The 21,781-nt window shown below is 45.4% G+C and overlaps 1 protein-coding gene across 1 annotated transcript in view; it reads right to left on the bottom strand.

Moving 5' to 3' along the window:
* Window positions 1–21,781, bottom strand: part of arhgef10 (Rho guanine nucleotide exchange factor (GEF) 10) — a 372,032-nt gene that overhangs the window by 29,575 nt on the left and 320,676 nt on the right. The window contains 2 exon segments of the mRNA XM_038800413.1: window positions 1,491–1,665; window positions 13,815–13,957. Of these exon segments, the coding sequence (XP_038656341.1) occupies window positions 1,491–1,665; window positions 13,815–13,957 (318 nt within the window).

Below are 21,781 nucleotides of genomic sequence, written 5' to 3'. Positions count from 1 at the left end.
AGTGCACCAGCTGAGAACAAAAAAAAAACAATCTCCATCTTGGTTTTTGTTTGGAACTGTTGAATTGTTTAATTTTAGTTATTATACTTCATCAGCATCTTGCACTGGCTTTAGTTTTGTAATATAACTTTATCTGTAAATAAATCTTGGAGCAGGTTCCGTTTGGATGAAATAGGTGCTAGCTTTCTGCTTCTGCTGATACGTGGACAGGCAATTTACCCTGCAGAAAGGAGTTGGTCATCACACAGAGTTGGTTAGTAAACCTGACTAAACTAATTCATATTCAGGAGAGAAGGAAGGTGCAGATTTTTGTGCACAAGAGACTTGGGATGCAATCTTCCCAGAATTGCACAGAGTGTTAGATCAGGCGAGCAAAGCTGTGTGAAACTCATCGGTTTAACAGCCGCTGTTTCTAGTCTGAGGAGCGGGGCCTAAACAGGACAGCAACGCTGGGAATCTGAGATTGGGTATCCTTTTGAAAGGGAGCCCTACTCTCAAAGTTAGATTTGAGGCCCCCCACCCACCGATGGACATTGGGACCCCTCCCACAGACAATGGGAATTCATCCCACCCCACCACCATTGGAACTCCCCTCCCCCACTGACATCAGGACACCCCCTCGTCCACAGACCTCATGACCCACCTCACACACACACAGACATTGGGATTGCCCCCCAGACATGCTGCCACCGCCCTTCCTCTTTGCTCCCCTCCCACCCCGGACATGGGCATCACTTTGGACATGGCTGCTGCCCTCGGACATCACCCCCCCCCCCCCCCCCCCCCCAACCACCACGAATGACACCGGGACCTTGCAGCAGATAAGGGGAATATTCTCCCATCCCAACACGCAGATGGGGACCACCCACCATGGTTACATGCAGAAGGGCCAGCCCCTGCCAGTGCTTCCAGGCTGTCCATCAACCAGCGGGGGCTACAAGCATCCCTGCGCCCTAGGTGTGGTCATCATAACTTGTTTCATTTTTTAAAATCAATAGTGATTCACGCCGACATGCCGTCTCGCCACAGTGAGAAGGAAGAAACGTGGTGGGGGACGTTACGGTTTCAAGCGCAGTATTTACATGTTAATTTATTAAAATGTATGTAAACCACGGCGAGAAAGATTATGTCACCGACAGGGGTGGGAACGATCTCAAACTGTGAGGGCTTTCCAAGCAGAGGGAAGGTAAAAGTACCCTTAATGAGTCAGATTATTTAATTGATTACCTGAATCTTCTGGTCAGCGGACGGCTAAGTCACTGCTATTCTGGGAATGTGGGTGGGAAGACATTGGGCTTCCCTCCCAACCCTTTCCACCGGCATTTTGCAAGCTCTCCTGTGCTCCAGCTGATCTCCAGAGCATTGGTAAAGTCTTGGCCATAGTATGGAACATTTAATTCACACTTGCATTGAACAAACTAAATTTGTGACATATTGCTGACTTCCATTTTAGCATAAGGCCAACTTACTTTTCCGGGTCGATCACGTACCTGTTATCATGTTATGGATAGGGGTGGCGATGTTGATATCTTGAAGATGCGCAAGAGTCTCTGTGTGAAACAAACGCAGAGCTGACCCAGAACTGAAGGCTATCCAGACTCCAACACCAGCCACAGCCATGTGCGAGATCAACATCCCTTCTTCCTGATGAGCCTCGAACTGTTGCTGAAAATGTGAAAAAGTAAGGATTTTAAATAAAAACAAATTCAATAATAAGAAGTGAAAATCATTGTCCAGTCCCTGACGCTAAAACAATGCCTGGCTAACAAAAATGCAAATTTGTATAATGCCTTTGATGTAGAAAATCATCCTCAGTGTAATAAAAAGAGATTCAAAGTTAAAGGCAGGAGATACAAGGAGGGGGTGACAGAAAGCATTGTCAGAGATGTGAATTTTAAGGAAGTTGTTAAAGAAGAGCGACATGAAGCAATTTTGGCACTCTTTCAATTCTGGCCTCTTGCGCATCTCTGATCTTAATCACTCCATCACGTTCTCCCCGTGTCTGCGTGGGTTTCCTCAGGGTACTGCGGTTTCCTCCCACAGTCTAAAGATGTGCAGGTTAGGTGGATTGGCCATGATAAATTGCCCTTAGTGACCAAAAAGGTTAGGAGGGGTTATTGGGTTACGGGGACAGGGTGGAAGTGAGGGCTTAAGTGGGTTGGTGCAGACTTGATGGGCTGAATGGCCTACTTCTGCACTGTATGTTCTATCACTGACAGAATAAGCTCTGGAATTCATTCCTTATTTTCTTTTCCTCTTTTTAATACACTCCTTACAACTTATCTTTTCTACCACATTTTTGTTTACCTGTCCTGATATCTCTTTTATGTGGCTTGGTGTCAGATTTTATTTTGATGCCGCCCCTGAAGGCTTGGGACGCTTTATTATCTCAAAAGTGCTATACAAATTCAAACATTTGGGGTGAATTCTCCGCCAGCAAGATTCTCCGTTCCATCGCGGGTTTCCCGCCGGCATGGGAGTGCCTACAAATGGGAAATCCCATTGGCCAGCGGCAGGATCGGAGAATCCTTCTGCCAGAGAAGGAGCGCCGCTGAGAAACACAAGGCTGGAGAGTTCACCCCTTGTTGTTGTTGAGATGGAGAGATTTAGGATGGGGTTCTGTGGGCTGAAGGCAGGCCTCTGAATGTTGGAGTTAAAGCTGGCATTTGTACTTGGAACTCCTTCAACATGCCCATTAGGTGTGTGCCCAATCCTTGGTTGGAACAGGAAACAAAGAAATAGGATGCGCTGGCTCCCTCTTTTTTAGGGGACATGGAACAGTTAGGTAAAACGGGTAGCTTCTGAAATCTAGGCTGCACACTTCAAGAAGCCTCCACAAATGGAAATTAGTATCTGCTCAAAAAATGAAGACGCTCATTGTATGTTGATGGTTAGTATTGGAGTAAAATATGCATTTGTGACATATTAGCCGCATGAGGTATTCACTGCTGGACTTGAGATTCAACCTCAAGTATCTGAAGCACTTCATGAAGCATTGCCAAGAAAATATAAAATAGAGTCAACCAAACCACTGCTGAATCAAGCATTTATGCAGCATTTACAACATCTGTAATAAATGCTGCACTCATGTGCTGAACTGTAAAAATATCCTGACTGCAATAATGCCACATTAACAACAAACTCCAATTCATCTGCTTATTATTTCTGTTTTAACAATTCCCTTCCGAAGGAAGCTTTTCAACCAAAACCAGGACTTCATCAGTGTCCTAACCGCCTTGACCCTCCTTGGGCTCCACCTTGCCAGGACTGTGCTTGACCAACTTTACACTAATACTCACCCGGTGGATTTTCTGATGAGGGGGTCCGAGCAACGCAGTATTGGAGGGTGGGGGGGGGGGGGGGGGGGGGGGGGGGGGAGGAGGAGGAGACTCGGGCTTCAAACCTGCATGCATATGTATACTTAACATTGATTTACCTGTTCCCCCAGCGCGGGGTGGATAGCACGCCCTGCCGCCATCAGGGAACGGAGTATAGCAATGGGTTCGGCACCCATTTTCCAGATGACGCACTATTCTCCGCCCGATCAGTAATCCCGATACCGGCGTCAGGCAGTGACTCTGTTTCTCTCCACAGATGCTGCCTGACCTGCTGAGTACTTTCAGATTTGTTTTTTGTTTTTACTTCAGTGTCGAGAACTCCCTGATTATGATCCAGGGCAAGATGCACCTCATGGCAGGGTAAAGGGAAATTATATCTACGTAAGTCTCATTTACACTAGATATTCTGAAATTCTAATGGTTCTCTGACTGTCTTTCCTGATGCACACTAAAAAGCCACACTGATATTTACCTTCTACATTGTAGTAAAGAGAGCATTACTTTTTAAAAAGATGTGTACTTCCCAACGCCCCAAAAACAGGCTGTTGAACTCTTCCTCTCTCTATCAAAACCCTTAAACAGTTATGGTCAACTTCAAAAACTGTGACAAGCAATCTTCAGTTACTCACTGAGGCAAAAGCAGGATTTTCTTGGATACCCCCACATGTTCCAGTAACGAGAACAATCTGTGGCGCTGCATCATCTATGTAATTGTAATTACTGCTTTTGTAGCAGTAAGTCAGTTTGCTGATTTAAAGTTTGAGGCTGTCTCTGTACTGGGGCCTTTGATGGATTCCAACAAAAACATTGCTTCAATATTGGCAGTGGGGTTTCACAACTCATTATCTGACAGGAACAAAGTACGAAGTGATAGTTACACAACACCATCTTACTGAAAGGCAAACAGTGGTATCTTTGTTTTGAGTCAATTAAAGTAAAAACTTGAGCAATTCACAGCTACACAGTTACCATGGAATAGTCAAGACTCAACCTGCACTTGCCCATTGATTTGAATTAAATGGCCAGGGAATAGATTGCAAAATACTTTCGAGACATCGCAGTGCTGAGCTGAATTAAGAAGAAATGCCAATTCACGGCGCTATTTAGTGCTGGAGTTTGTTGCCAATCGGCGGCTTAAAGCAGGCTTCTGTCATGTCTCCTCAGAGGCCTCATGTAGTTTTCACTGTGGTGAATACACAGGAAAGGGGCAGGGATGGGAGTGAAGGAAATTCTCTGGTGGAGCAGCTATGCCTGAAGTCTGGATCATTTGAACTTCTGAGGCTTGTCTAAATAATGCAGTATTGTTTCCCTCCCTCAAATCATCATTGCTGCCAGAAGGAAGTGGAAATTGGGTTTGAGGCCGTAGAACATTAGGGCACATTTTAAAGCATTATTTCATGGAACATGGGTGTTGCTGATAAGGCCAGAATTTGTTGCCCATCCCTAATTGCCCTTGAACTAGTTGGCTTTGCTAAGCTATATCCTGTAAGAGCCAACCACATTGCTGTGGGCCTGGTGTCAAATGTAGGCCAGACCAAGAAAGGATGGCAGATTAATGAACCAGATGGGTTTTTAACCACAATAAATGATAGTTGGTCATGGTCACCACAGCTGCCATGGTGGGATTTGAACCCATGTCCCCAGAGTATTAGCCTGGGCCTCTGGCTTAATAGTCCAGTGACATTATCACTATTCCACCATCACCCTACTTCTTGTTATAACTTCAGTTTCAGGCAAGGGCTGATACCACCAATGCCAGCACTGATGGGGAGAGGTAAGGCCAAGGATGGGGAGGCAAGTGGAAAATCAAAAACCGAAAATAGAGGTTAGTGCTGGGCGGCAAATAGAATGCAGTGCCCTGGCCTCTTGCCAGCGGCGACAAAGCCGCACGCTGGCGTGGCTATGCAAATTGTACAGCAAATGCCATTGGCATATCATTAATGGGCCCGACTTGGCATTTTTCAGGCCTTTCAGCATGCTCCGCCTCCGCCAGGAGGAATTACAGACAGCGAGGTTCACTTGTGGTATTTCAAATCGGGAAACAAGCACCATGGATGCTGAGGGTGTGGCAGGGGGTACAGTGTGTAACATCGCTACAGTGTGCTGACAGTTATGCCGCTGGCCAGGGGTGTCTGCCAGAGCTGGAGAGAGTAGTGGGGGGGGGGGGGGGGGGGGGCAGCTCGGAGGTGGGCTGAGGGGTCAGGGTGGCCGGACACAGACCACAATTACCGTAGCCTGCAAGGCAACCATGCAGCTGTGCGCGCTTTGACTGCCCACTGGGAATATAGCACCACGGGCCGTATGTGTACCCCCTCAGGCTACTGCCCATGGTACCCTCTGACCCCAGCCGACCCATCAACGGGATGGGCGTGCTCCAGCGCAACCAGTGCCATCATCTTGGCTGGGTTGTGGGTCGGCATGCATTGGAATGATGCGGGTTTTACGCGGCACTGGTGAAAGCTCACTGACGGGACCTGAATCTCTCCAGGACTGGCATGGCTTTTGTCCACGTTGAACAGTTGTGACTCAGTCCCGGCATCAGCACTTAGTCTCTCAAACAGAGAATTCTGCTGCAGGTGTCCCAACACCAATCCCTGGGGAATTCCACTGTAAACCATTCTCCAGTCTGAAAAGCAACATTTCACCATTACTCTTTGTTTTTTGTCACTCAGCTAATTTTAAATCCACGTTGCTAGTGTCCTTTTCTTGTCCATGAGCTCCAACTTTTCTCACAAGTCCAAGAAGCGATACTTCAGCAAATGCCTTTTGGATGTCCATGTACCATGTCCATCAACCACAATGCCCCCATCAACCTTCACTGTCACCTCAACAAAAAACTCAAGCACGTTAGTTAAAGATGATTTTTCCTTAGCAAATCCATGGGGGCTCTCCTTAATTAATTAATCTGCATTTGCCCAAGTGATGATTAAATTTGTCACAAATTGTCATTTCTGGAAGATTTTCCACCACTGAACTGAACTGCCGATAGCTGATGGGCCTATTTCAACAGACTTTTTTGAACAAGTGCGTAACATTTGCAATTCTCCAGTCCTCTGCTACCACCCCGAGTCTAAGGAAAATCGGAAAATTATGGCCTGTACGTCTGCAATTTCCACTCTCACACACTTTTTTGTATACTAAGCACATGCTGATGTTATAATACAGACTATATTGAATCAAATTTAAAAAGTAGTCACCTCAATCTGAACCCACAGAGTTACAGCATTTAACATCTCAAACTGTAAACACAGCTGCGATTTTAGTATGTGGCGTATTGCTCTACTACTAAAAGTGTATAAACAGTACATAACAATAGAGTACAGGTCAATCAAGTGAGTACATTTTTTTTTTTGCATACAAATTATTAAGACTTTTATCCAACTACTTACATATTCGAAGGAGTTCTCGAAGTGTTGTACTATCGAATAGGGTAATTACCACAATATCAGAATGTGCCGTTTTATTATTTTTTTCTATGATTCTGTAGCATTTAGGGCAAAGGGGACCAAAGGATATGGGGGAAAGCGGGATTAGACTATTGAGTTGGATGATCAGCCAAAGTCATAATTTATGGTAGAGTGGGCTTGAAGGGCCGAATGGCCTCCTTCTGCTCCTATTTTTTCTATGTTTCTATTTTTAGAGACTACAAGATCTTGGCAGTTTTAGAGCCACAGGTGACAGGCATATCATCAGCTCCTCACCCGTCCCCATCCCTGCCAAAACATCCAGAGCCAGCATGAAAGATGCTTGCGGGGAATCATTAAGGATGCAATTTAATTGCTTGGATACCAAGGGATGTATTAGGGGGACCTAACATGATTTAATTAAAAGGTCATGTCTTAAAACAAATCTAATTGCATTTCTTAAAGAGGTTATGAACATGCTGAATGAAGAAAGCCCAATCAATGCAGTTTATTATTTAGACTTTTAAAAAGCTTTTCATAACTTGTCATACTTTTCTACAAGATCAAAGCCTCTGGAGTTAGTTTTAATATATGGAGCTGGGTTTAGAACAGGTTGCTAGGACGTAGGCATAAAGTATTTATGGATAGATTCAGATCTGTCTGGAGACTGATCATCAGTGGTGTCCAGTAGGAATCAGTATTGGGATTATTGGTCGATGCTTCATTGCTTCAGCTAGATCTTAATGAGATGAATAATGGGTCCTTGATTGTCAAATGATGGTGTATTTGGCTAAGTGCAGTACCATGCATATTGATTCATAAGGTATCACACTTCTGTTGGACCAGAGAGTCTTTCCATGTCTGTCATTGTTTGTAACAGTGAAGACTACAATTCTTTACTGAAATAAAATGTCCAAAAAAGGACCTTGCATACCGAATTACATTTATTTCTCAGATTACAAAGCTAATGTGCAGATTGGGTAAGGGTAAGCCCTTACTTGCTCCAAAAATAAATTCAAATTCAAATTGAATCCAATTCATGGTCCCCCAAAAGGAACATACTTGGCCCAAGCTGACAAGAACAGACATTATAACTGATCTTGCGCTCGACCTTCGCCAAAACATCGAGAAGTGTCCTTTTGCCAACAGACTCCAAGGCAAACTGCTGGAGAGACCAGACTCTAACTTGTGTTGCTGCTAACAACCTTGCCATGACAGAACAGCACACTTCCATTATGTGGGGAGATTTTTTTTTAAATTTACCCATGGTGTTATTAGAAAGGGCAACATTATATCCCATCTCCAATTGCCCTTCAGAAGGTTGAGGTAAAATTTAATGGAGGCGTTCAAAATGATGAATTATTTTGTTTCATTGTATAAGGAGAAATTGATTCCTGTCAGGAGGGTCAGCAAGGAGAGGGCACAGATTAAAGGAACTGGCAAAAGAGCCAGAGACTATGGGCTGGATTCTTCGCAGCCCGAAGGCATAATCTTGGCCGGCGGTGGGACGGAGAATCCAGTTTGACGCCGAATTCGGGCCCGGCGCCAGTTCGGAGATTCTGCGGGCACTGAAAATCGGCATCACCATGGATTATGCCGTGCCACCAGGGGCCCATTGCCAGAGGCCCGCTCGGCAAACCTCCGCTCCCGAACGGCCGAGTTCCGGATGGCGTGGAACTAACCCCTTATTACCGTTCGGGTTGCTCGTGTGGCGGCTGTGGACTCAGTCCGCGGCCACCCCGGTCAGGGTAGGGCGGGTCGGAGACCGGGGAGGTCCTTATAGGCGGCCGGTGGTTAATAGTGCGGGGGTTGAGGCCCGGGCGATCGGGCAGTCTCCTTCCTTGGTATGGCTCCGCTGTCTGAGTCTGCCATGGAGCACGGCGTAGCCGCTGGAGGTCGCCGACGTGCAGATGCGCAGCCTCTGACCTGGAAGTGCGGGGACCGTATCTGCCGCAAAAGCTGCGAGATTCACTCCGGGCCCCTGCTAGCCCCCTGCAGGGCTCAGAATTCGTTTCACTTTTTTCAAGAAATTTCAGGAGTAGAACTCTTACTGTTTTTACACCGGCATGGGGACATCGTCTCACTTTGGGAGAATCCAGCCTTACATGTGGGAAAAAACATTGTGAACTGAGTTATCATTTGGAATGTGGTGCCTGAAAGGGTAATGGAAACAGATAACATCCAAAAGTAGATTAGATAAATGGAGGGGAAACAGTTGCAGAGCTAGGGGGAAAGATAAGAGGAATAGAGATAATTGGGCAGCTCTATCAAAGACCAAGTATGATGGATTGAATAGCATCTACCTGTGTTGTATCTTTCTATAATGATATAGTGACAAGAATACTGACATTAATGGGGAAATAACAAAAACTGAAAGCAGCTTCTGGTTGCCTCGAGGCATTTTTATCACTCCCTAAACTATAGCTTATACATTAGAAAATTCACATGTTTTGATATCTCTGTTGTCATGTGAGAGTACCTTTAAGAAATAGGTGTTTATAAATGGGTGTGTATATAAATATCTGTAGTGAGAGTATCTTTAAGAAATGGGTGTTTATTACTGCAGTGATGTCAGAGAGTGGGTGGAGCTGGGCTGTCTGTCAGCTTTTTACTTTCATTTTTGAGCAGGCTGCATGGTGTGTTTTAGATTCGTTTTCAGAGCTGGATAGTTACAGTCACAACCAGAAGGTGTATGAATCTCTCTCTGTAATCTAAAGACCGTATATCGGTCCTGGTGATTTAAAACTAATAACAGTAGTGACTTTAACCTGATGTGCTTCTGGTAAAAGGTGTTTTAAGTCGTATGGATGTTAAAAGGAAAGCTTAAAGGATTAAACATAGAACATAGAACAGTACAGCACAGAACAGGCCTTTCAGTCCTCGATGTTGTGCCGAGCCTTGTCCGAAACCAAGATCAAGCTATCCCACTCCCTGCCATTCTGGTGTGCTCCATGTGCCTATCCAATAGCTGCTTGAAAGTTCCTAAAGTGTCCAACTCCACTATCACAGCAGGCAGTCCATTCCACACCCTAACCACTCTCCAACTAAAGAACCTACCTCGGACAGCCCTCCTATATCTCCCACCCTGAATCTTATAGTTATGCCCCCTTGTAACAGCTACATCCACCCGAGGAAATAGTCTCTGAACGTCTATTATCTATCCCCCTCATTATCTTATAAACATCTATTAAGTCACCTCTCATCCTCCTCCACTCCAAAGAGAAAAGCCTTAGCTCCCTCAACCTTTGCTCATAAGACCTATCCTGCAATCCAGGCAGCATCCTGGTAAATCTCCTTTGCACCCTTTCCAATGTTTCTGCATCCTTCCTATAATGAGGTGACCAGAACTGCGCACAATACTCTAAATGTGGTCTCACCAGGGTCATGTATAGTTGCAGCATAACCTCTTAAACTCAAGCCCCCTGTTAATAAACGCTAACACACTACAGTATAAGCCTTCGTCACGGCTCTATCCACTTGAGTGGCAACCTTCAGAGATCTGTGGACATGAACCCCAAGATCTCTCTGTTTCTCCACATTCCTCAGAATCCTACCGTTGACCCTGTAATCCGCATTCAAATTTTTTCCACCAAAATGAATCACCTCGCACTTATCAGGGTTAAACTCCATCTGCCATTTTTCGGCCCAGCTCTGCATCCTATCAATGTCTCTTTGCAGCATACAACAGGCCTACACCTCCTCCACTACTCCACCAATCTTGGTGTCATCAGCAAATTTACTGACCCACCTTTCAGCCCCCTCCTCCAAGTCATTGATAAAAATCACAAATAGCAGAGGACCCAGCACTGATCCCTGTGGTACACCACTGGTAACTGGGCCGGGATTCTCCCCTACCCGGCGGGGCAGGGGGGGTCCCGGCGTAGCGGAGTGGCGCCAACCACTCTGGCGTCGGGCCTCCCCAAAGGTGCGGAGAAGGGGGCTGGGCCCGCACTGGAGTGGTTGGCACCACGCCGACTGGCGGCAAAACCGGCGCCAATGGCCTTTGACGCCTGCCGGCTGGCGTCAGAGCTGGCCGAAAGGCCTTCGCCGGTTCACGCATGCGCCGTGCGTTATCTGCCGTTGACGTCACTACTGGCGCATGCGCGGTAGGGAGGTTCTCTTCTGCCTCCACCATGGTGGAGGCCGTGGTGGAAGAAAAAGAGTGCCCCCAAGGCACTGGCCCACCGGCCGATCGGTGGGCCCTGATCGCAGGCCTGGCCACCATAGGGGCACCCCCCGGGGTCCGATCGCCCCGCGCCCCCCCCAGGACCTCAGGGGACCGTTCGCGCCGCCAATCCCGCCGCCACCAGAGGTGGTTGAAACCACGGCGGCGGGATTGGCCTCTCAGCGGAGGGACTTCGGCCCATCGCGGGCCAGAGAATCGCCGCAGGGGGCACGCCGATTGGCGCGCCGCTATTCCCGCCCCTGCCAATTCCCTGGGTGGCGGAGAATTCCGGCCACAGCGGGGGCGGGATTTCCGCCGGCCCCGGGCGATTCTCCGACCCTGCCGGGGGGGGGGGGGGGGGGTCGGAGAATTTTGCCCCTGGTCTCCAGTCTGAAAATTTTCCATCCACCACCTTCTATGTGATAGCCAGTTACTTATCCAATTTGCCAAATTTCTCTCTATCCCACACCTCCTGACTTTCTTCATGAGCCGACCACGGGGAACCTTACCAAATCCATCAAAGTCTTACTAAAATCCATGTATATGACATCAACTGCTCTACCTTCATCTACATACTTAGTTACCTCCTCAAAGAATTCAATCAAATTTGTGAGGCAAGACTTACTCTTCAAGTGTTGACTATCCTGGATTAAACTGCATCTTTCCAAATGGTCATAAATCCTATCCTTCAGGACGTTTTCCATTAACTTACCGACCACCGAAGTAAGACTAATTGGCCTATAATTACTAGGGTCATTCCTATTCCTTTTCTTGAACAGAGGAACAACACTCACCACTCTCCAGTCCTCTGGTACTATCCCTGTGGACAGTGAGGACCCAAAGATCAAAGCCAAAGGCTCTGCAATCTCATCCCTTGCCTCCCAAAGAATCCTTGGATATATCCCATCTGGCCCAGGGGACTTGTCAACCCTCAGGTTTTTCAAAATTGCTAATACATCCTTCCTCAGAACATCTACCTCCTCCAGCCTACCTGTCTGTATCACACTCTCATCCTCAAAAACATGGCCCCTCTCCCTGGTGAACACTGAAGAAAAGTATTCATTCAAAGCCTCTCCTATTTCTTCTGACTCCACGCACAAGTTCCCACTACTATCCTTGACCGCCTACCCTCACCATAGTCATTCTTTTATTTCTCACATAAGAGTAAAAAGCCTTGGGGTTTTCCTTTGATCCGACCTGCCAAGGACTTCTCATGCTTCCTCCTAGCTCTCCTAAGCCCTTTTTTTTTTAAGCTCATTCCTTGCTACCTTGTAACCCTCAAGCGACCCAACTGAACCTTGTTTTCTCATCCTTACATACTCTTCCTTTTTCCTCTTGACAAGACATTCAACCTCTTTTGTGAACCATGGTTCTCTCACACAGCCATTTCCTCCCTGCCTGACAGGGACATACCTATCAAGGACACGCAGTATTTGTTCCTTGAACACGCTCCACTTTTCATTTGTGCCTTTCCCGGACAGTTTCTGTTCCCATCTTATGCTCCCTAATTGCATCATAATTACCCCTCCCCCAATTATAAACCTTGCCCTGCCATATTACTTAGTGTTGCATTCTTTGGGGGTTGTATTTGAATTAATGGTTGCTAAGATATTCACTGTATGTTTTAAAAAGATTAACTTGAGTTCATAGAATAAACATTGTTTTGCTTTTAAAAAATACGTTTCCATTTCTGCTGTGCCACACCTGCAGAGTGGGCCATGTGCTCCCCATACCATGATCTATTAAAAATTGTGGGTCAGGTGAACTCCAGGATGCACTTTGGGGTTCTCTAATCCCTGGCCCATAACACTGTCATCGGTGTTTCATTGTCCCTGCTACTTTATGGTTCACATTGCCTCTAAAGCACACAGATGGCCATTTCAGATTGGTTGTAGCAAACAATGCACACTCTCCTCACTCCCCCCCCCCCCCCCCCCCCCCCTCCCCCCCAACTCTGCCAGCTACGGCCTTTACTGAGCAAGTACTGGATTAGCTGGGGGAATGTGGTAAAATAACTTAATAAGATAGAAGTATAAACACCAAATCAATTATAGCTGTTGTACAGGGCATACAAGCAAAACTAAAATGCAGGGAGACTAATTCAATAACATATGAAGGAATAATCTATAGTATTGGAACAACAATGCAGTGAGGACTACAGGAACTTGACCAGAGCTAGGGATCATGCTAGATCTTGGTATTGCTCCAAGCTCGGGAACGTCGGTTTGTAGCTTGCTGCAATTTCCAAAGACAATGAGAGACAAACTAGGCACAGGATGAAACAGCTGTCTACTGAACTGTGGGAATGGAGGGGAAACAGTAAATTATTCCACCCAGTGACAAACAGGAAAAAAAAAATCTAAAGTCAGGCAGGTTTGTAGCGAATTGGAGGACACCGCAGGAAACATTCATGTGCGAAATGAACCTCATCAGAGCCAGGTTTGATGACCAAATTGTGTTGTCCAGATAAGGTTGTACTACACATTACCTGCAAAATGTTGTGTTTAATGTCAATAGAATTAGATGACCAGCTATTTTATTCTTACCTTTACAGCCCACTAAAGATTTAAGAAATCCCAACAACACAATTTTCTGACTTTTTTATGGGCAGCCCATCTTTGACACACTTGAGCTACCACGTCATATTGGGTGGGGTGAAAACTTATTCTTCTGTTTTTCAAAAGGAAAACCTATGAGCCTAAACAAATCTATATGGGTGAGTACACTGCCAGGATCACAGCGGCTACAGAACTCTGATCCTAAATTCTGCAACGTTGGTGATATCCTGGGTGAGGGATTTCCAAAAGTTGGCCTCCTGCCGCATTGGGTTGCAACTCTTTGTTAGAGCAGTGCTTCAGAACAGAGCAAAACCTTGTATAAAATTTGATCAGAAAGTTTTCCAACTACCTCCACAGTATGTGTCTTTGTGCTGACGATGAAAATCTGTCCACCAGATGCAGTCCAGAGTGTGTCTTCCATTACAAGGATGATTTTCACTGGTAGGTCACTAAGCTTCAGCACTTTAGGTGAATCAGCATTCCAAGATCCATCTTTAACAGAGGAATTGAGAGCAAGTAATTTAACATAACATTTCTGCATTCACAATAAAAATGGTTCAGTTCAGGACAGCAAACTTTACTTTGAATGTAATTTCGTATTGTTTGAGATTTCCTGGACTATGATACAATAGCACAGCATTTGTGAATTTTTCCACAGTGCTCATGGGTGCCAAATTCTTCACTGCAGTCCATTTGATTGCCATTTTCAATTTCAATCTTCCTTAAGTTAGGATCATTAGAAACAAAGGAAGAAGGCTTTTAACTTTTCTATAAGCGACATTTAAAACTAAAATACACAATTCACTAACAGCTCAAACAAATAGTGACACTTGCCACGATTGCTAAGAGGCAGAAAGAAATAGGAATTTTCAATGACTGGCTGAAAGGATTCCACGAGATTTCAAGTATTAGGAATTTTACTGTAACAAACAAACTAAAAGCAATAGAAACAAAACACTATTTCTGAAGGCAACTTATTATGTAAACCACAGAGACTTTTCCCATGAGAACGACTGAAAATCCCCCTCCAGTTTACTGTGTCCCTTAAGTGGACTTCATTTACCAGATTCTTAACTGCCGATTCTTCCTTTCTTTCCTTTTCCCAGCTGGGAAACTCCTAATCACAGAACTGGCTTTTCAAAAAATTTAGAGTATCCAATTATTTTTTTCCAATTAGGGGCAATTTAGCATTGCGAATCCACCTACTCTGCCATCTTTTTGGGTTATGTGGGTGAGACCCACACAGAATGACAGAATTGGTTTTGACGATGAGAGATGAATTGGAGATTTTTCCCTCTCGACAAAGCGAGCAAATCCTCCAGCTTCATATAAACCCTCACAATCTTGGTCTCTTCAATTTGAGCGTGTACGGTGAATAATAGAAATTTGTTGTCTCTCTCTCTCCTTTATACACTCTTTTAAATCTACTTCTTTATCAAAGCATTGACTTTCTCTCTCTCTCTCTCCTACAATGGCTTTCTATGGAGTCTTCCCCATCAATGCCCATTTATGTGGAAACATGAATCACCTGAGCCTTGTATACAATTAGAAATGCTAATGAACTATCCTTGCGACCCCCAACTCTATTTTATCGGCCTGATTGTATGGCTTTGTTGCGCCTGATTCAGGGTGTGCAGAGGCCGTTACATTCCGCAAGAGGTCTCTCGTGAGATTTGCAATGCTCGGGACACCTTGTGAGATCTAACAAGATCCTGCGAGACATTGCGATCTGGATCTCGTCTTCACGGGGCCAGATCCAGAATTGCATATTTAAGTGAGCCGTGTCTGTGAGACCTTGCTGTGGTGCATTTTAGCACTGGTCCATACAAGCGTGGACTAGGCGTAATGGCACCTGGGGAGGGTCTCCCAGGCCAGCAAAGGCCCCAGGCTGCTCTGGCTTTGGGCAGGGTGGAACTCTCTGCTGCCACCTTGGCACTGCCACCCAGGCACCCTGGCAGTGTCATCCCGCGCAAGGTGCCTGGGTGGCAGTTTGCACTTGGTGGGAATTGGGACTCTGGATGACTTGCCCTTATGAGGTGGGATGAGGGTGGGTGCTAGAAGATCCCTAACAAGTAGGTCGGGGCATTGGGGGGGTCTGGAGGCCACGGTGGGGGGTTGAGAGATTGGGGCGGCATTTGAAAATGGTGCCTTGATCTTTTCCTGTACTGATGAACTGAGCTCATCAGTACAGGAAATGAAGGTAAGTGTGGTCTCGGCCGGGCATTCCTTGCCGAGGCCAGAAAGAAAAGTCACATTTGATAGCAGGGTCTTTCTTGACACTGAAGGCACCAAATAACACTCCGCTAAACATGTCCAAACCGGTACTGTGTTTTTTTCACTGTTAAATTGCGCCCTACATTGGAATTTAATAGACAGTTAAAAGTACAGCCATTTACAAACTCTGACAGACCTAATATCTCCATGGAACTTGGAAACGAAAGCCAGAATTTTACATTTTTACATTGGAAGTTCGAGCACGTGCCCAGTCTGAAAGCGAGAAGATGCTGATGTCCTGACATGATTGGGTTGAATAAACTTGGTTTGTTCTCACTGGAACGACAAAGGTTGAGGGGCAACCTGATAGAGGTCTACAAAAAAATTATGAGGGGTAAAGTGGATAGTCAGAGACTTTTTCCCAGGGTAGAGCAGTCAATTACCAGGGGGCATAGGTTTAAGGTGCGAGGGGCAAGGTTTAGAGGAGATGTACGAGGGTAGTGGGTGCCTGGAACTCGCTGCCGGAGGAGGTGGTGGAAGCAGGGATGACAGTGACATTTAAGGGGCATCTTGACAAATACATGAATAGGATGGGAATCGAGGAATACGGACCCCGGGCGTGTAGAAGATTTTAGTTTCGACGGGCAGCATGGTCGACGCAGGCTTGGAGGCCCGAAGAGCCTGTTCCTGTGCTGTACTTTTCTTTGTTCTCTGTTCTTTTTGCCCTTATGGGCGGCACGGTAGCACAGTGGTTAGTCTAATCTTTATTAGTGCCACAAGTTGGCTGACATTAGCACTACAATAAAGGTACTGTGAAAATCCCCTAATCGCCACACTCCGGCGCCTGTTCGGGTACACTGAGGTAGAATTCAGAATGTCCAATTCTCCTAACAAGCACGTTTTTCGGGACTTGTAGGAGGAAACTGGAGCACCCGGAGGAACACCACGCAGAAATGGGGAAAATGTGCAGACTCCACACAGAAAGGAATCCAAACCAGGTCCCTGATGCTGTGAAGCAACAGTGCTTTTATTATTGTGCAATATTTCAGTGGGTGGGCACACTCTTGTGTCAGAAACGCCCCACCAACAATTAGGAAACCAATTTAAATTAATTAACCAGCACATGACTGGAATTTTATGTTGCATGTCTGCCTTTCTGGTTGGCGGCAGGCAGATTGGCAAGGCCGTATTTACATTTAAGTTGCAACCTTGACCCAGGGCAGGATGAAAGGTTAGGGCTCAAATAAATAAACTTAACAAATGTGTCTGGGGACTAAGGTCTGTTTATAATTGTGCTGCCTAAACACTCCTGATTATATAGTTTTAACATTAGTATTTACCTTTCATTGGTGCCCCTGAAGGAGCACATTAGAAGTGGCAGCCGCACACTCCCTTCTCTTGATACCCACCCCCTCCCCGGCAGTGCACAGCATTTCACTGGTTGCGTTTCACGCTGGATGGTCATGGATTGGTTAGGCAGTGTGAAACTGTACACTGGGGCCGACTGCGGTCATGTTTCAAACCCGCTTCGAGACAGAGCGCATGTGCCCAATGGGCAAACAAATTCAGGCCTAACAGTCTATCCATTGTCATCATAAATGCTCCGGTCATGATTTACAGCTGTGAACATCTTGCATCTTCTTTCCAATAAAACAACCTGGGTTCCTCTAAAACCTTTTAACAATGAAACCACCCCAGGCTTGTTGTCGGGCAGAGTGCCAATGGCTACCGACCGGCGTGGTGTGAGTCCCGCCCACTCCCGAAAAACGGCGGGGGGGGGGGGGGGGGGGGGTGGTCGGAGAATCCCGACCCTAATCTGTACCTCACTTAAGTTGCCAGACTTGAGGGAAACTTTAAAAACAATGGAAGGAATTATGTAATCTACATTTGAAAACTTTTCCTTTTGCAAATCAAACCGTATATTGTTGACAGTGGAACAAGCAGGTTAATTATTTGATTTGTGCTCCAGCTAGTTCATCAGCTTCTGTTTAGATTTGATAGCTATGGGATTCCAGTTGTGACATTAGATTATGCTCTACATGTATAATCATTTGAAGGGGTCACTGTACTGAATGGCAGTGCGGATATTTGTCAGAATTACATAATTCTTTTCCAATCCAATTTTCAACCATCAAATAAATATGGCAATTTCTACATCCTTAGATTTCAAACCATAATGAAACCACAAAAATTGTATAATTTATGGGAATTTTAATTTAACTAAAAGCTTATTCTTCCTCGTAATAGTCAAGTTCAGTCGAAAGTACAAAATGTGCATCATGGTCCATTTCCATTTTTCAATCATTTGCCATTCTACGTGTGAATATTTCATTCTTCCCAGGCTAAAAACTCTCACATATTCAACGTTCACCCAGCTAATTGTGATCGTACAGGAGATCCAATATAGGAGTTAATTCTATTACCATGTGGTGATCTCAGAATGTTGCGTGTTAATTCTGTACAGAGTTGTAATTTTGTGACAGAAGATGGATGTGGATGTACACACACACTGAGCAAACTTTTAATGGAACCAGTGCTCTCGCAACAGTGAGGTTGGGGGGGGGGGGGGGGGGGCAGCGGTAGGAGTCAGGAACCCAATCATTCCAGCAGCAGGCATTGAGGTGTTTTTTTAATTGAGCCGTGGCATTAGAACTCCCTTTCTGGGTTTCCTAAGCAGAGTGCAGGAATGACGATGGCTGGCACTTGTCAGTGAAAGGACTTTGAGTGAATGGAATTCTGGCAAGGGTCGACAAGGTCGGATTGGCTGAATCCTACATCGATTCTCGAGGCTTCAGCAACCACAGGAACAGAAGTGGGATGAGGGAAGGCTCACGCCTTGGAGGTGACATTCCAATCATAACCACCAAATAAGGGCATGGAGAATGGGAGAATCCCAGATACCCGGGGACAGGATTAGAAACGACATTTGGTCGATAACAATCGCTGATGTTGATCTGTTGTCATTACTAAGTGAAATGTGAACATCTGCACAATGGCGATGGTTTACCTTTTCTCTATGTCAGTTCTGATTCATATCGTTCATCTCCCAAAGGTCTGGAGAGTTCTAATGGGAGGACATTGGTAGGTTTGCAAAGGAGGAGGTCGTACTCTTAGATACACAAAACATCCTGGGCACTCAAATGGAAGACAAACAGCTAGCCGCATGGTGGGGTGCTCATGTCAAGTGAGCAGGTGTGGACAATAGTAGGGTTCCTACTGGAGTATCCAGGAGACATCAAGCTCAGCTCAGCAGGGATAGATGTTGAGCTTTTGGGGTCATCAACGAAGAGGAATATTCTGGAGTAGCCGAAAATGTGAGCTTCTGTCAGCATTTCCAGAGTCAGTACGCATATACTTCCGTGTGAAGCAGTGTTAGCAGAATTTTTAAAAAATTCATTCATGTGATCTCAGATCATCATTAGAGGCTCTAAACGGAGTGGCTTGCTAAATCACCAGTAAACAAGCAAATGTCAGTGAAACTGGGATGGGAATGGAGTCACATAAAAGCCAGAGTGGGTAAGGATGGGAAGTTTCCTTTTTACTGATGCCAATTGTATACTTCCAGATTCCTTAAAGAAAACTGAAACCAAAATTCTCAAGCAGGCATGGTAGGCTTTGAACTTGTGTGCTCTGGATGGAAATGAATTACTTGCCCAATAGCGTAACCATCATACTACTGCACCTCAAAATACCATGTGGGTGACTGCGGACTAAAGTCACAGTAAAGTGAATAAGGCAGCAGTAGTGCCATTGGTGATGGTTTGCTGTAAATCCTGTCCATCCAAGGCAGCCATATACATAGAACTCCTGTTCCAGTTCAGCAAAATGATTTTGCTCATATTGGTCTGTAGAGCACCCATTCCAAATCACGCCGAGCAAAAGTTGCAGACGATGGCTTTAAAGGAAGAGCTTGTTTCAATATGAATTCATGTTTTGGAAACCACCCGACATTATCAATTGACAGTTTCCTACAGCACTCAGAGCTTCAGCCAAAAAGGCAGAACAGCTTCCTGAACAGTTCTGTAATAGAACTGTTGAACAAGAAAGTAGTGGAAATGATGAATGGTGGCAGTAGACAGCACATTGAATTTGGAACTGGGATTTATGGTTGAATACAGTTAGACTCTTTCAAGTTTAGTTCTTTGAGGTGCAGGAAAGAATTCTTAGTGTATGTAGCTGCAGGGATGAGGGGCTTCAGTTACGTGGAGACGCTGGCGTCTTTTTTCTCCATAAAGATGAAAGGAGATTTGATAAAGGTGTTCAAAATCATGAGGAGTGTGGGCAGAGTAGAAAGAGAAATGGTTTATACTGGCAGAAGGGCAAACTGAAAAAGACATAATGGCGACGGGATGAGGAAAAACTATTTTGCACAGAGTGGGAAAGGATCTATATATATATTTAGCAAAAGCAGTCAAGATAAAAGGTTACTTAGCTAGGACTGTGACTGCCCAAGTAAAGGATGCTGATATGAAACTCGTAACCCTCAGGTTTGACACGTTGAACTGAAGAAGCTTCACCCAACACCCTGTAAGAATCCCAGTGAAACTAGCTATATCAATAAAGCTCATTCTTGATAAAGGTGGTTATAAGGATAATCTGAAACACAGGCCTCAATCTCAGAGTTGGAATAATTCCCAGCTCCGCAAAGCGACCTAGGAACAAATCCCCGCCAAGTTCTGCTCTTCAGCTGGGATTGGCCGGGACTGGACATGGTGGCAGTTGACTCTGGTAACAGTTTGGAGACTGTCAGTTGTGCAGGCGAGCTAGGCGGAAGGCTAGTCTTGATGCTCTGTCACTTTGTCGAAGATATCAAAAAATTACTGAAACAAAAGAAACAGCCTTCAATCCTCATCCATCACAGGTCCTCCTGCTACATACTCCCCTTGCTCCAGCCATACCAACTCAAGCATCCCACCCAGCTCCATGTCAATCTATTCCACTCCACCCACTCTGAACAGCCCTTCATACCTTCCATGTCAACATATGCCGCTCCACTGACCCTCATTATCCTTCATATATTCCATGCCATCACATGCTCCCATCCATCACCCTTTGCCCTTGCACCTTCCATGCTAACTCACCCAGTGTCCACCATGGGCAGCCCTCAGGACTCAGAATTTTAAAAAGTTCTCAGGTCTACTGATTAATTCATTATTTCAAAAAACTTAATTGATAAAAATGTTCACTACATTTAACTTCCTTATAACAGGCAATCATAGTCCCACTTAAAAATGTTTGGAGCTGTCAATCAAACTGAAACTGACAGGTACCCCACTGTGATAATGATAGCTTGCAAAACTGATCATGCAGCACTAATCCGGCAATGATATCTTTCAGGCTTATTTCAACAGAGACAGTGAAATAGCAAGCACAGATCTTTTTACACGCCATAGCTTTTTTCCTAAGATTTAAAGGGCAGGAAATTTAAATCAATGGAAAGCTTGGCAGTCCTCTTGGCAGTTCCAATTAGTGTATGCATTTTTGACACACATTCATGTCTACTTTTAAAAATCATAATGAGCAACTTATCTCTTCCAGAAGGGTCCCAGGACCATATCCGCTTTCAAGAAGCAGTTAGATATAGCACTTGGGGCAAAGAGGATTAAAGGATATGGGAGGAAAATGGGATTACGCTAGTGAGTTGGATGATCAGCCATGATCATAATGAATAGTGGAACAGGCTTGAATAGCCCCTGCTGCTCCCATTTTCAATGTTTCTATATCCAGAATGGGATCTTGCCTCTCAAAAGGGAATGAATCTGGCAGCTTTAGACCTTCACCGACCAAGTCTAAAGTGTATGTCATGTTTTGGGCATCCCACTAGCCAAAATCAGGTCAGAGTGAGGCAGCTGTACTACCAACATATGCAGTTGCCTCCATAGAACATAGAACATAGAACGATACAGCGCAGTACAGGCCCTTCGGCCCTCGATGTTGCACCGACATGGAAAACATCTAAAGGCCATCTAACCTACACTATGCCCTTATCATCCATATGCTTATCCAATAAATTTTTAAATGCCCTCAATGTTGGCGAGTTCACTACTGTTGCAGGTAGGGCATTCCACGGCCTCACCACTCTTTGCGTAAAAAACCCACCTC

The sequence above is a fragment of the Scyliorhinus canicula genome, chromosome 6 (assembly GCF_902713615.1).
Source record: "Scyliorhinus canicula chromosome 6, sScyCan1.1, whole genome shotgun sequence".
NCBI classification, from domain to species: Eukaryota; Metazoa; Chordata; class Chondrichthyes; order Carcharhiniformes; family Scyliorhinidae; genus Scyliorhinus; species Scyliorhinus canicula.
Note: the sequence above shows the minus strand (reverse complement) of the source record. Positions and strands in the feature narration are given on the sequence as shown.